General features: G+C 52.6%; 4 protein-coding genes across 4 annotated transcripts; 1 reads left to right on the forward strand and 3 right to left on the reverse strand.

Annotated features, from left to right (window-relative positions):
* The first annotated feature begins 976 nt into the window (after positions 1–976).
* BO66DRAFT_197785 (putative mucin) lies at positions 977–3,464 on the forward strand. The gene is made up of 3 exons (XM_025642504.1): positions 977–1,634; positions 1,693–1,966; positions 2,038–3,464. Exons 1-3 carry the CDS (start codon positions 1,161–1,163, stop codon positions 3,282–3,284), a joined length of 1,995 nt encoding a protein of 664 aa, XP_025499471.1. The 5' UTR covers positions 977–1,160; the 3' UTR covers positions 3,285–3,464.
* Positions 3,465–4,286: 822 nt separating this feature from the next.
* BO66DRAFT_333296 (beta-galactosidase) lies at positions 4,287–6,596 on the reverse strand (the record flags this gene model as incomplete). Its single annotated transcript, XM_025644164.1, has 1 exon — positions 4,287–6,596. The coding sequence occupies one exon, from the start codon at positions 6,594–6,596 to the stop codon at positions 4,287–4,289; it is 2,310 nt and encodes a 769-aa protein (XP_025499472.1).
* Positions 6,597–7,727: 1,131 nt separating this feature from the next.
* Positions 7,728–12,596, reverse strand: BO66DRAFT_423324 (uncharacterized protein; the record flags this gene model as incomplete). The annotated part of the gene is made up of 11 exons (XM_025650102.1): positions 12,099–12,596; positions 11,944–12,031; positions 11,781–11,887; positions 11,606–11,722; positions 11,462–11,545; positions 11,235–11,405; positions 10,593–11,184; positions 9,692–10,535; positions 8,436–9,653; positions 8,334–8,399; positions 7,728–8,300 (listed from the first exon to the last, which is right to left on the reverse strand). Exons 1-11 carry the CDS (start codon positions 12,544–12,546, stop codon positions 7,728–7,730), a joined length of 4,308 nt encoding a protein of 1,435 aa, XP_025499473.1. The 5' UTR covers positions 12,547–12,596.
* Positions 12,597–13,074: 478 nt separating this feature from the next.
* BO66DRAFT_358434 (uncharacterized protein) lies at positions 13,075–14,449 on the reverse strand. The gene is made up of 4 exons (XM_025644935.1): positions 14,336–14,449; positions 14,149–14,244; positions 13,411–14,006; positions 13,075–13,346 (listed from the first exon to the last, which is right to left on the reverse strand). The coding sequence occupies exons 1-4, from the start codon at positions 14,438–14,440 to the stop codon at positions 13,151–13,153; spliced, it is 993 nt and encodes a 330-aa protein (XP_025499474.1). The 5' UTR covers positions 14,441–14,449; the 3' UTR covers positions 13,075–13,150.
* Positions 14,450–14,768: the final 319 nt, after the last annotated feature.

A 14,768-nucleotide genomic window follows, 5' to 3' on the forward strand; every position in this document is an offset into this window, starting at 1 on the left:
CCCCCCCCGTGGCTCTGACATCAACCGGTATTTTCATTCTCTTCAAGACAAAGCAGAGACAATCAAACCTGGTCAACCAAATGGGACCCGACCCAAACGAGGCCAGAAGGGAGGATCAACCCTCTGGACCTGCGTCCGGGTCAAACTCTGTCTCTCTCCTGTATGGACACAGCACTTTCTCCGGACGAAGAAACTAAACCTACCCTGGCTCCTCTAGCGGAGTTGTTATGAAGTTGAGTTGATTAGTTATTCTGCTGCTTGCTGGATGGAGGATGATGTCTTGACCTCATCCTTCATTATTAGTTTTTCCCTTTACCTTTTCATTAATTACCCCATCTATTTTATTTTTATTTTTATTTTTATGGGTATTTAATTTTATTTCCCTTTTCGCTTTCTAGATCCATACTGCCTCATCCAATTTATTTCAATCTCCTATATGGGTTCAATCCAATCCATTCGAGGTTTTAACCACTTTTTTTCTTAACAAGATTATCTGCTTTGACTTTCCTTTATCATCATCTCATTGCCGCGTCTTCAAGTTTCTTGGATATAGTTCGGTTCTACAACTGGGTCGTGCGTGCAGGATCTATGACCTGAACCTCTCCTTCCATATCATTCTGGTCACTGCCACTTCAGTTCTACTGTTTTAATCCACTTTGTTGCTACTACTACTACTACCACTGCCTTGCCATCATACATACATACTACCACTAATATACTATGTGATATTTGTCCGTCCTTGATTCTGGCTTTCCAATACTTCAATACTTCCACCCCCTTCAGTGCCTTCATTCCATCGAGGCGGCCAACATTCAACAGATCCGCTGCTGTTGCTATCCTACCAATTCCCCCGTGCGGCCTTTGATATTCGCGGTTCTCGAGCCAACCAGACCCCCCGGCGACTTTTGTTCAACTTCAAGGATACAGAGCAACATCAGCAGCTGTGGTCGCAAGCCATTGCATACCTCTCCCACGCACCGGACTTGAAGGGCTGCCGGGATTGAACAATTAACACCACTCGTACCTAACCCAACCTAGTCCAATACAATCCCGATGAGAGTTTGATGAGCACGGTGTTACAGATATTCGGTGTTCTGGCTCTTCACCTCCCGACCTTCTTCGCAAGTGGTAATTGAACCTCGGACGTCTCTCCTGCCCATATGTCTCTCCCGGTACTTCCACCGCAACCTCAACTCCCCACACTTCACCCAGTCACACCCACCATCGGCCCCTACACACGGCCAGACACTGCGAGAAAGCGACCCTTCGAGTCGATCCCCGACAATTCGGACAATTGGACTGCTCCCTTCCGGGACGGTCTCCCAACGCCTCCGAGCGAAATGAACGGAGTCGCGACGTACAACGTCATCCCCTCGTCCGGCTATGGAGCGAAGCTCGATGGAATCACATTGCCGCCGTACGCCAAGGTCTCCGGCTATCCGCGCATGAACTTCGATGGAGCGACTGCCATGGTCCCCACGTCAAAGCCACACTACCAGCCTCCGGTCAAGGAGCATAACACCCGCGAGCAGGACAGTCATAAGAAAAGCAGTACCAATTCTACGGCCTCGTATCTGCAGATCCCATCGACGATCAACAACAGCAAGGGGAGTCTCGCCGAGTTTGCTGCGCAGGTGAGTAGTCTCACAGAAACTTTCTTTTTCGGCCGAGGGGGCTAATTTACGGATGTAGATGACATGTCTGTTCTGGTTCGAAAGTGCGGCCAAGTTGAAGGCCGTGGAGGAGCGTTCGCCTTCGGCCGGCTCTCTCGCCCCCGAGACCATGCCGACGGTTGGCTTCCAGAAATGGGTGACCAACATCCTCTCCACGACCCAGGTCAGCCAGAATGTGGTGTTGCTCGCTCTCATGTTTGTTTACCGCCTGAAGAAGTTCAATCCTGGAGTACGTGGGAAGAAGGGCAGCGAGTACAGGTTGACGACGATTGCACTCATGCTGGGGAACAAATGTAGGTTTTCTCGCAGGCGGATTCTGTGGATGGAATTGAGATGAGATGAGGCTGACATACTTCCTTCACAGTTCTCGATGACAACACCTACACCAACAAGACGTGGGCCGAGGTATCGGGCATCACGGTGCAGGAGATCCACATTATGGAAGTCGAGTTTCTGAGCAACATTCGCTACAACCTGTACGTGTCGAAGGAGGAATGGCGCCAATGGCATGTCAAGCTGGGCCTTTTCGCGGATTACTTCAACAACGCTCTGCGAGTGGCGGAGAAGAACGAAAGAGCGGTTGTGCCTCCTGCACTGCGGGTTTCTCCCGATCTGGCTCCCATCTCCCGGGCTGCTCTGTGCTCGCCTTCGAAGTTGCCGTCGCCGCCTGCGACTGATGCTCTGCGCTCGCACCACTGGCCGCTGCCGATGAACGGCATGCCTTATGCTGGAGGGGCGTGTCAATTGCCACCAAGTGACATGCCCCTGCCGAGCAGCAGCAGCAACAGCAGCAACCCGAACCCACGCAAGCGGAGCCGCGACGAGGCGGTGGAGGAATTGCCGTCCAAGAGAAATACTGCCGCGATGGTGCCGAATCTGCCGAATCTGCCGGTATCCTCCGCCTTGACCAACATTCCCGCCTTACCGCCCGTCATGCCATCCACATCCACATCCACATCCACGTCTACCTCTACAGCGCCTTCGACATCGGTACCTTCTCTCGTCCCTGCTATGCCTGACTCCGTCTCTCGTCTTCCACGACCGAACTTCCCTTCTTCTCTCAGCCTGGCTCCGACCATGCCTCCTGCCGTCTCCACAGTTCCCCAGCTGCCTTCCACTGGCCGGGTGATGCCGCCTGTATACGCTCCTCCCAACACTTGGATTCCATCGCAGATGCCGACCACCACGACGACTGTGGCCCCCTCTGTCACTGTCCCTACCGTTCCTCCACTTAGCAGCGGTCTTTACACCTCCCTGCCGGACCCCAGCAGACACCACAACAGTCCGTTTGCCATCTCCTCGGCTGGCATCTCCCCCGCCGTCTCCGCCTACTCTGTTACCCCTCAAACCCACCTGTCGCCATCCTTCTTCCTCGCCAACCGCAATTCGCCGTACCGGCCCGTGCGCAGTGTCAACACCCTTCTGATCCCGCCTCCTTCCACCTCCCTGCAGCAGCAGCGAAGCGTCCCCTTTGACCACATGCACTACCAGCCGCTGGGAAAGACGGTAGCCGAACGCAAGACGGGCGTGCTGCCATACCTGCACCACGAAGCCTGGCCCTCTGGACCCATTGGACAGCCCATGTTCCACTCCAGCTTCAACTACCCATGAAGCGAGCAAAAGTCTTTTCACCGTTTGAATGCAGCTTTACGACCTTGATACTGATACGATGCATATGAGAAGACCTGACCTTCACTTCATTTCTTTTATTGACCATCCTCCGTTCCGCCCCCACCGTTACCGTCCCCTTTGTACCACTGTACAGATTTTTCTTTCTCCCTTTCTTCGACCTTTCCGTTACGACATAGCATGACACTGCGGCGTTTATTTTTTTTTCTTCTGTCTCATTGATAGAAATCGGTTTTATCTGGAAAGACCAATGTTTGCATCTACACTGGACCATGGAGGGGAAACTTGGGAGGAGGCTTTCGTTTTCTGCATGGATATGGCGCTTTTGGGAATGCTTATGGTTATGTACACACGAGAGGGAAAGCATTAGCATGATATGGGCGTTTTGTTTTTGGGGGGATGTGATTAGGTAGCCTCAGGGAAAGAGCCCGGAGGAAGCTGGGTCCGATTAGTGTGGCCCTTGTGATAGGAATACAATCAAAGACACTCAAGTACAGTGGCCCTTGTGATAAAAATATAACGAAAGACACCTAAGTACAGATCATGCTGTGGATTAGGGCTCCTGCCTAATAGTCGTGGACAGTCTTCAAGGATTATAAGTCATGTGTAGATGAACACCGCAGCTGACAGCCATACCAACTTTTATAACTTGTTTCAGACTGATAATCAAACTACAGCCATTCTCATCTTCCAATACCCAACTACAGTATATCTAACAACCTAACAATTAGCTGTGGTGTCATGAATTTCCCAGTGATGATCATTCCTCAGCGCTAATACTTAACATCCTTCTCTACCTGTCTAGCTGCGACACTTCAAGCAGAGGCTAGCAGTACCTTAACCACGCTCTGAGTCCGCAAGTTGCCAGCAATGCTCGCAAGACACCCCGCCCCCTCAACCGTCTCCGATGTTCCGGAGCAGCACAGTCACTTAGTTTGTACAGTACCTAAGCCATCTCCACCCAACTCGCAAGCCCCGGCCCTCTCAAGCGTCCTCCTCCTCATCATCATCATAACCATCACCCCCCAGCCTCCAAACCACCACCCCAGCCGCAGGGATCTCCGACCCATTCCGACTCCCAATGACCACCCGCCTCGCCCCCAGAATCTCAGGCACCCGCACCGCCTCCAACCCATAATTAAACCCCCAGAGCACGGCCCCGCGCCGCGCAAACCGCAGGTCCGGTCCTAGATCCGTCATACCCCCGCCCCCACGAACCGACCGCCCCAGAACATCCGTCAGATTCGCCTCGCGCGCCACATCCCCCAGATACGCGACCAGCAGCTCGACCGTCGGATTCACCCCGAGATAGTGCACGCCGTTCGCGGCGCAGCCCGCCGGCCGGCCCTGCCGGTGGCGCGGGCCCGTATACCGCAGCCGCGTCGCCTCGTCCCGCCCGCAGACCACCCACTCCGCCCACCCGGAGATGTTGAAGCGCCGGCCGGCGTACGCGACGCTCTGGCCGGCGTAGTCCGGCGGGGTCTCGATGCGCGTGACCTTCATGGGCAGGCGCGCGTGGATCGGGCCCCGCGCGGGGGCTAGGCCCGGCTGGTAGCTGAAAGTCTCGGTGAGGGCGCCCGTGTGCGGGCCGAGGATTATGGGGCCGCTGTGGTTGGCGAGCGTCTCGTTTAGGGTCGGCGGGATGATGGGGAGGCTGGGGATCACGATGAGTTTGTAGTTCTGGAGCGGCGGGGGGTGGTCGGCTGGGAGGATGTCGATGGAGAGGCCTAGGCGCCGGAGGGCGGAGTAGAATTTGTAGACGAGCTCTAGGTAGGTGACTGTTGGGTCGGTGTAGCTCGTTGTTGTCGGGTCCCAGGTGCCGCTGTAGGGCGAGATGGTCCAGGCTTGGTGCGCCGTGTAGGAGAAGATGAGGGCTACGTCGGCTTGGTGGTGCTGCTGTTTTTGGCTGTGGGTGTGGTTGTTGGTTTTGAGGGCTTTGATCAGGATGGGGAGATCTTCGTGGGCGAAGGTCTGCATCTCGTCGAAGCCCTCGTCGGCGGTGTTGTCCGACGTGAAGAGGCCCGAGAGCGTCTGCTCGGCGCCGAAGGGTACCTGCCGCCACCGGAAATACGAGACCATGTCGCCCGAGTCGGCGAAGGTCTCGTGCGTCCAGAGCCGCACCATCCCCGGCAAGGGGGAGACCCGGTAGGGACTCCAGTTCAGGACGCCGGGCTCCATCTCCATGACGCCGAAGGGGCCGGCGGTGGTGTTGTAGGCCGCCCCCGCCACGCCGCGGTAGAGGGCGTGGTGCAGCGCCTGCCAGTCGGGGAGTCCCGTGTACAGATAGTTGGCCTGCTCGGCGGCGGAGAGCCACGAGACGGTGCTCGGCCCGGACAGCGGGTATTCGTCGAAGGTGGCCAGGTCGAGGCCCACCTCGCGCGCGAACTTGAAGTGGTCGAACGCGAGGAAGCCCATCATCATGTTGGTCGTGATGAACTGGGTGGGCGCGTGCTGGCGCAGGATCGTCGCTTGCTCCCGCGCGAACTCGATCATCATGTCCGAGCTGAAGCGGTACCAGTCCAGGAGGTGGCTCGGCGGCGGCGTGTAGACCTCCATGTACGGGGGGTGGATCGCGTCGAAGTCGGTGTACTGGTTCGACCAGAACACCCGGCCCTGGGCGGCATTGAGCTGGTCAATCGTGCCGTATTTGTCCTGCAGCCATATCCGGAACCGCTGGATGGCGTTCTGGTCGTAGCTCTGCACGGTGTCGTGGCATCCGAACTCGTTGTCCAACTGCCAGCCCGCCACGGCGGAGTGGTTGCCGTACCGTTCGGCCAGTTGGCGCGTGATCTGCTGGCTCATTCGACGGTAGTCCGGCGAGGAGGAGCTGTAGTACCGGCGCGAGCCGAACTGCTTGGTCGTGTTGGTGTAGTCGACGAAGCTGATGTCATACTTCTGGTAGAGCCAGTCCGGTGGTGCGGCCGTGGGCGTCCCGATGATCGCTTGGAGCTGATATCGTTGCAGCAGATCCAGCGTCTGGTCCAGGAGAGTGAAGTTGTACTGCCCCTCCGCCGGTTCGAGAATGGCCCAGTCGAACTCGTTGATCCGCACATATGAGATGTTGGCAGCGGACATTTGGGCAATGTCGTCTTCCCACATGTACTCGGGCCATTGCGAAGGATAGTAGTCGACGGCCAAGTGAGGCCCCTCGGTCCACCGAGTGAGCGAGGGAGCAGACGATGGCTCTTGCTCTGATGACTCTGACTGGGAGGTCTGACGTTTGGGGGTCACTGCTGTGGCATGGGCAAGGTCTGCCACTGTCAGAGCCACAACAGCCACCGCTTGAAGAAGCATCTTGACAGAGGGGAGGTGAGCAATGCAGGTAGAGGATGAGTTTCTGGCAGGTTGGCCCTTTATAAATCCAGTGGACCAGCCTGCCAGAAGCATGCACCACGAATTATCCGACTGAATTCAGCCGAAGCTGAAGTGGATTGATGGCATGTTGCAAGTGTAAGTGTCGAGATCCTGAATTGGTGGAGATGTGGGGAAGACAGAACTACCCCGCATACTGTGGACTCGGGACTCGGTGCACTTCCGAGTCGTCGGGACAACTTGGAAGATCGAGAAAATGCCTCGATGCGAGGACTCCTTGACTTGGGATCATGCGACTGACTCCCTCATGGCGTCAAATTTCCCGTCTCTGTGCCGTCCAAATATCAACGTCCGTGGGATTGAGCGGGGCAAGTCCTGAGGCTTCCTTACCCGTTAAGCTTCTTGTACTTGTCTTGATTTCTTCCTCGGTCTTCAAGACTGCCGGGCGAGGACCGGCTGCAAACAGAAAATATGGGTCTTGAGAAAGATTGTTTGTATTACTCTACAGGGTTTACTGAAGAAAAGCAACTAGACGGTGACGCAAACTCTCGGCTCTCCCATCGATTTAGGGCATGGTTGCTAGCGTGTCTCGAAACAGAACGGCTACAAAGGGCTGGTTGAGATGGCCCATCAGGGTAGGAGTAAGTAGATTCTACCCTCTCTTAGCTGCCAGCGGAAGACACAACCATGGGAAAGGAGCCAATGTGAGTATATCACAATAGACAAATACGAATGCATTGTTGTTGTCGTTCTGTACTGCCGGGTTTCTTGCGTCCGGCAGTCTGAAAAACCCTAGGTTGAAATCTGGGTGATGGTATCATTGAAATCAAATTGACCACAGGGAACTCGAAGTTGTTCATTGTGTTTGTACTGTGTCTCCTCGTTATCATTGCTTTCTTTGACCGCTGATTAGAAGGGCATGGTTTTCCATCATACCTACTGGCAGCTTACGGGAGTAGCGCAAAGAAGTAGTATGAATAAACGATTTGCTATCTGGAGCTTAGATCCACGAGAGAAGGTGACCACATGGCAGTCAATTCAGGTGACAAAAACAAGAAAATCAAATGAAGTTTTGGTCTCGAGATCTTGCTGAACGGTGATGATTTCTTTGCCTCAAGATAAACTTGACTTGGCCGTGAGGAGCGACCGCAAAGCGTCTTTGTCTATGTATTTTCGTGAATTCCTCTCAGCAGCTTGAAAGTGCCTCTCAGTGATAGGGAAGTCAGGGTGATTCTCCAAGTATATATCGATGGTGTTCAAATCCGACCTTTCCACGATCAACTCGAATGCTGCCTCCGTGGTGGGTAGTGGTATCCGATGCTGCATACATGAGCGGATAAAGTCGTCAAAATGCCTAGATGATAACCTCTCCAGCATTTTATCCGAGACATCGAAATTGGCATAATGGAAAAGGGCATTTGCTGACCGAGCCAAAGAATATGAGTCAATCTCAAGATCCTGCCACAGTGCTTCCCAGACTGCACGAAGATTGAGGCCACGATGTTGTTTTAAAAACAGCTCTAGAGCCTTGAGTTCGCCTTTTTGAACAGCACATATCAAGATATCCTCTGTAATTGGCACTGCCTCTGGTCCCAGGCGGGTCAGAAGTAAGCTTATAATGTCGCTTGGGCGAAATGCATCCAACGAAGCTTTGATCATTTCTTCAGTGATTAAGACTTGGTTCTTCTGTCTGTCGAGTAGAAGGCGCATTGTATCGACGTCCTTCATTGCGCTGGCGACTATTCTCGGTGTCACTGGTAACTCCGGATTCCTGTTAAGAATGATCTTCAGTGTATCATTGTTACTGACGGTCATTTCTACCAGCCACTCGGTCACTTCCACAAGCTGCCGATCGAGAAGCACCTCTAGTGCCAATCCATCGTGTCTTTGGTCTTCTGTTATCTTCTGAATCATTGTTTCAATTGGAAGACAATCATGCCGTCGATCCAATAGCAACCCCAGGGCGTCAGGGATACAACATGCCGCTTCGAACAATCGATCAGTTACAGGAATTTCGGGCCATCTCTCCAATATGAATGTGAGCACATGATCCGAGTTGATGGCGCTCTCATCAGCAAGTGAAACCAACAAATCTTCTGAGACGGGAAGTCTGTGTCCACAAAGATCAAATAGGTAGTTCAGCAAGGCTTCTGTATGAAAAAGGTTATGGGCCACACAGCCAAAAATCCTGCTTGTGATAGGAGGACTAGAGCCACTAGCATTGCTCACCAAGAGCTCCAGCATTTCCCGACCATTGAATTTGGCAGCGTTGCATAGTACCTGTTCGGTGACCACAAATCCCGGCGGCTGTCTGCGCAGAAGCGTCTTTATCATTGCCAAACCTTCAACTTCATTCCTTGTAATTGCCTGGATGATCTCATCATCAATGGCAGCGTCTTGTCCATACTCGTCAAGCAACAAATCCATGATTTCATCGCCTGCTGGAAAGTTCTGTGCAGCGGCTAGAAGAACCTCTTTGTTGATGTCTGTTCCAGGCTCTCGCCGGTTTAGAAGTAACTTCACTGCTTGCAAATCGCGTGCAAACTTGGCGGCTGTGATCAAGACTTTCTGGGTGACACATATATCCTCGCCACGCTTCTGAAAAAGCATCTCTAACACTTCTTCGTTACAAATTGTAAGGGCTCCGAGACTCTCCTCGTCCAAAGCGAAATTATTCACCTGCCGACTCAGCACAGTAATCGCGGCATCAGTATTGTTTGCGAAAAGCAGCGCCTGCATCAATGATGGGGTAAGCCTTATATCCTCAACACATCTATTGAGAAGTAGGTTCATGATTTCTGCACCACAGTTGACATTGTTCAGCACCGCTATTATCACCTTTTCAGTTATCTTGACGCCCATTTTCTCTTTTTGATCCAAGAGTCGGTCCATTAGTATATAGCCCAAGCGGTGCCGATTCCTAGCTGCAGCTTCAACCAGGCTCTCATCGATGATCCTATGCGATGCTCTTGATTGGTCGTGCAAAGCGCCCTTGTCCCAAAGTAGGTTCAAAATGACCGACAACTTCTCTCTATCAGCCTCGGCGGGGTCTATAAAAAAAACGTTTTATAAGTCACGTTTCGGGGTATCTCGTCCATGTTGTTCAGCAGCAACTCCAGGATCTCTAAGTGACCTTCTGCCGCGGCTGCGGATAATGCATCGTTCAAACCATCATAATTGGCTCCCAGTGAACTGGCGCCTTTTGCAAGCAACATTTCGACTGTTGGTTTCACTCCTCTTCGTGATGCATTGAATAGAGGCGGGTCTAGTTCCTCCGATGATCGAAGCCAAGTGCTATCCCAATTGCACTGTTCCAAGCGCACCCAGTTGAAATAAACATCGCGCTCGGTGAACAGATGATCAACCTTCTCCTGGAGACCGGTACTCCTGGCGTGTAGATCTCCTAATTTTGCCAAATGATGATGCCAGTATTTTGCAGCATAAATGAGTAGTGGGCGTTGAACGGCAGTAGTCTTTGTGAGAATATCGATGGTTTCCAGCAGAGAGTCGATACTTTTATTTGCAATAGCATCATGACCAGATAGGGTCGAGAACTGATACCATTGACCCTCGATTTCGTTGCAAACTAGAAACTCTTTCACAGAGAAGTGGGCCAATTTGACAGTATCATCAGAGATGCTCACAGTGACCAAGGAAGTAGTGCAAGTCGTTACAACGTCTTCTGGAAACCGGAAAGATACAACAGCTGCTACGGTCTTCAGATCCAGCGGGACGGCAGAGAAACTCAGCCAAATCAGGATTGTGCGAGCTGCCTTTCGATCATCTGGTGGGAGCCTTTCGAGGGTATCTCTATAGGTATCCTCGAGTGTAACTGGAATGGAATTAAGAGCCTTGAAGAATGCATCCTCGGTCTTGGACTCTTGAAGCCGCTTGATCTGTAAATCAGCCCAGCGAAAGCGCCTGCTCAATCACCCGTGTCAATCATGCTGTATAGATCTGTTTATCAGGACAACATACCGTTCTGGAATTTCAAGCAATTTCTCTAAGGTCCGCTCTTTTATCGAGTCGTCCCATGCACTCAACCTGCCGTCGGAGACTTGAGCCCGGACAAAAGTTTCCACATCTTTCGCCAATCCAGCCTCTAGATTCACGCTTTGATATTGTTCCAGCCTTGAGCGTATATCAGGCTCTGGTCGGCTGGTAGCCAGAATATGCAGTTTAGTTCGATGCTTTTTCAATAGGTCTTCTAGAAATGGCAGAAGCAATCCCCGTTCGCCGTTCTTCGCGGGGCACTCATCCAGAGCATCAAGGATGAGGAAGAACTGACCCTCAGAGGCTTCCAATACAAACTTGAGAATCTCTGCGAACTGTTTCTGGTGTGGGTTACTGCCTCGATGGCGATGCTCTTCCCATAGTTTGACCATAGATGCAGGGAGTGGTTTTGGCATGAACTGTCGTATTATGGACCTGATCATATTGTACACCTTCTGTGTTTCGTCATTGCTGAACTGAAAGTACCAGTAGGCAAACTGCCGTGATGAAACAGGCTTGCAGTGTTCCTCAATATCTTGAATGACTGTAGAACAGAGAACCGATTTTCCGCATCCGACTTGCGCCAAATGTCAGTTTTGATTTTGGTGAAGGATTAGAGAAACGCACCTGCTCCATACAGCCAACAAATCTTCCCGGGCGTGGCCTTCCATTCTTTGTATTCGGGTAAATTGAGAAACCAATCCCCCGTGTTTGATGCGCGGGGGTGTTGGGTATTGTTTTGGAAATCGGAGTAGGATGCCGTGGACAACCAATCGAGGATCTCTAGATCTTGCATGCCTGCTGGAATTAGTGTGCGGCCTCCTCGAAAGGCCATTGCCTAGTAGATTGCTTACTTCTGGTGTGCGATTGGATAACCTTCAGCTTTTCCACCGCTTCATCAATCCCGTCTAGTATGCTTTCGGCTTCTCTCTTGCGGTCTGTGGTAGTAAGCATGCTGCCTCTTGTTGTTCATCCTGACAGAGAGGAGATAGCAGTACCTAGATCTTCCGTAAGGCTTGTCCACTTCTGAACTGCCTGCGCTTTGCTTTCGATAGTATTCTTGAGATCCCTGAGCGGCTGTTGAATCAGGGCCGTGAAGCTTTTGACGATGCGATCTCTCGGGCCATCAGTTTCGATCACCATATGGAAGAATCCCGAATCCGTATTTCTCACCAGCTTTACTTTCTTTTTCTGCCTCTTTGACCTCTGCCGTGTACTGAAGAATTGCTATGTAGACTTCCACTAGAGCGTCTTCCAATCCTCGATTGCTTTCCACCCGACTTCCCGATAATGGCGGTCAATGATCGCATAGTAGGAGAGATTGCGGGCTAGATACTCGGCTGCCTCGAAGATGTCGTCCCGACGTTGGAAATTGTTTTGTATCAATGTCAGGCCAAATGAAACGACAGACCATGCACTTGAAGCTGGACTGTGACTTTAGCAGATGTGCAGGCTGAACGCCATGGAAGGTTGAGTGGCTGGATTGCTCACCATGGCCCGTCGGATCAAACGACACCAATGCCTTGACAAGCTCCTGCGCCTGCAATGCATAGAGAATGATATTCTTGGCGGTTTCGCGGACGTCGATCTGCCCCCCCTCGCGCTTGCGGATCTTGAGCCCACCTTCCTTATACTCGCGGTACTTCTCTTCTGTTGTTTCGATAACGCCCTTGATGGCGTCCGTGATGTGGGTAGCGCTTTCCTGCTCCAGAATTTCGCGGTGTTTCTTGTCTAATCTCTCTCCGGCCACCTCCCAGAGATTTCTTCTTGGGGAATTATCGGTGCTTGCCTCGTCCAGGGAAGAGACACTATGATCGGTCCTCGTGGCGATGCGGTCGTCGTCGTTCGTGCTCGGGGGCTGGGACTGGTCGCCATGCTTCTCACGGGCATGTCGATCTGGCTTTGTGGATTTGAGTCGAGCGCAAAATCTCCGGAACATTGTGGAAAACTCTTTGGAGGGGAAATTCTTTGTCCAGGGTGGAACCCATCGAAGGAAACAAGACGGGCAGTCAGCCTATCTATTCTCCCGGGAGGGGGTAGCGAACACCTGGCATGCGTACGCTAATTAGCTAGCCTTGAGCACGGCGGCAAATCTCACTGTCTTACTGGTCTATCCATGTAGTCGACTTTTTCAGTCCTGCGACTTTGGGGGAATTTTTTCTTTTCTTTTTTTTGTGGTACGAAGGACGAATGTCAGAACAGCTCTAGGAGCTGAGACACACGTCCGCGCAGTGCGGGGGTTTGATGTGACTTATTGGGGCGATTCGCCACTTTTAGTATGCACGCGGTTTCCAGGCCTGTTCTCGCGGCCTCAGGCAGCAGTTCATCTAACTGGATAATTCTCACATAACAGCCCAGTGCATGCCCTGTGCCCAAAGACTTTGCAGAAAGACAAAGGATAGAGATTTGCTATTGAGAAATCACTCTTGTACACCTTGCGTCGAAACCTCTTTCCGCCCCGCAGACACGAGCTTATATTTCTAAACCCTAACGCCAAGGCACTATTTCGCGCAGGAGTCTATATCTGGCAACCGGGTAACTTTTTATGGATCAACGACTAGCAGATCATCCAGCTCGAATTCCACCTCCCGCCCTTGGGCCTCCAGCTCCAGATATCCAGGTGCACTCTGCTCGATAATGCGGACCCAGAGACCCCGACATCCGTAACCCGGAAAGAGGAACTTGTTGTTCAGTCGGGTGGACTCCAAGAGCTCGAGGATGGGAAGGTTCATGTCCAAGCTATATCGATCGTATCAATCAAGAAAGGTTTCATCAGAAGACGAGAGAAGTCAGCAGCACGTACGGTTCATTATACTGCGGCGGGCCCCCGATTCCCGACTCGGCAATCTCGTGCAGGTCCTTCCCCAGGACCTGCTCGAAGGTCATAGTTTGCCCTATATTCCAGGGTCGACGGAGGGTCGAGATGCGGACGTCGCCATTGGAGCCATACTCTACCAGGGTAAGACGCCCCGTGGCCAGTCCCGGCGCATCGATAACGAACCACGTAAGATCCGGCCCGTCGGCGAATACCACCGTGCCCTGACGGGTCATAGAAATGGCGTGGTAATCCGCCGGGGTGAGATACAGCGCCGGGAGGATCTTGTTGAGGGTAGTAATAGCTGTGGCCGCCGGAGGGCAGCCAAGTAGTTCTGGAATATGACAGCGGGGGGCGTTGCCCGCCCCACGGAGGTCGAAGGGGTGCCGTCTGCTCCATTCATCTTGGTGGACGTATAACAGAATAAGAAACTTGACGAGGTGGATGTAGCTGCGCGAATAGGTCTTCCGGTCTATTGGGGCCAAAAACAAGAAGCGTTTGTTGGGTCTCGGGGCGAGCTGCGAGAGTACCTGGGCCGGGTAGTCGACAGCCGAGGTGTATCCGGCGGAACGACTATGGTAGGACTGCGGCAGTGTTACCCTTCAATCTTCTTCCTCCTCCTTTTTCACTCATGCTCATTCATGCTGAAGATGAAGCAGGCAAGAGAGGGACAGATAAGAAGATGGCAAGAGGAAGAATCTGGAGACTTCGGGGGGTTATACGCACCTCGCGGAACTCCTGGCTTCCGGTAGCCCAGTTCTCGATTAGGGCTCGTCGCTGGCGAAGCCCATCTTCGGTAGTTGACGTCGGGTGGGATTCTTCCTGCAGCCGGCGAGAAAGTGATCGGAAACCGTCAGTGCGACATATCATGATATAGGGATGTGTGCTTCCGCAGAATCTCCCCTACCCGTACGAATAGCAACCATCCCTTGGTCTCTTCCGCGAGCTCTTCCGGGTCCAAATCGGTCAGATGCAGGCGGATTTGCGGAATGGGCGCCGGCCAGGATACTTCTGGCATCCGCTGTGACGTTCGGGACTGGAATTTCTGGGTGTGAGAATCAGAAGAAAAGAAGGAAAGGGGGTAAAGCATTCATCCCGCCAGTCCACCGAGTTTACATAAATTTCATAGGGAAGAAAGGGTCCACAAAAAGGATTACAAAACATTACAATAGTGCAATGTTGATTGTGGGTCCTACCCCGCCCATTCATCTCGCGCCCGAGGGCCTTAATTACACCCGCCATGGGAACTATCACAGATGGCCGATGCGCAATACTCGTCGGTGGATCCACGGCCATCTCGGTTGGCCAGCCTCCGACGGTCATTCCCCCGGTCAGTCACTCACCAG

This window comes from Aspergillus aculeatinus (assembly GCF_003184765.1).
Source record: "Aspergillus aculeatinus CBS 121060 unplaced genomic scaffold BO66scaffold_59, whole genome shotgun sequence".
NCBI lineage: Eukaryota > Fungi > Ascomycota > Eurotiomycetes > Eurotiales > Aspergillaceae > Aspergillus > Aspergillus aculeatinus.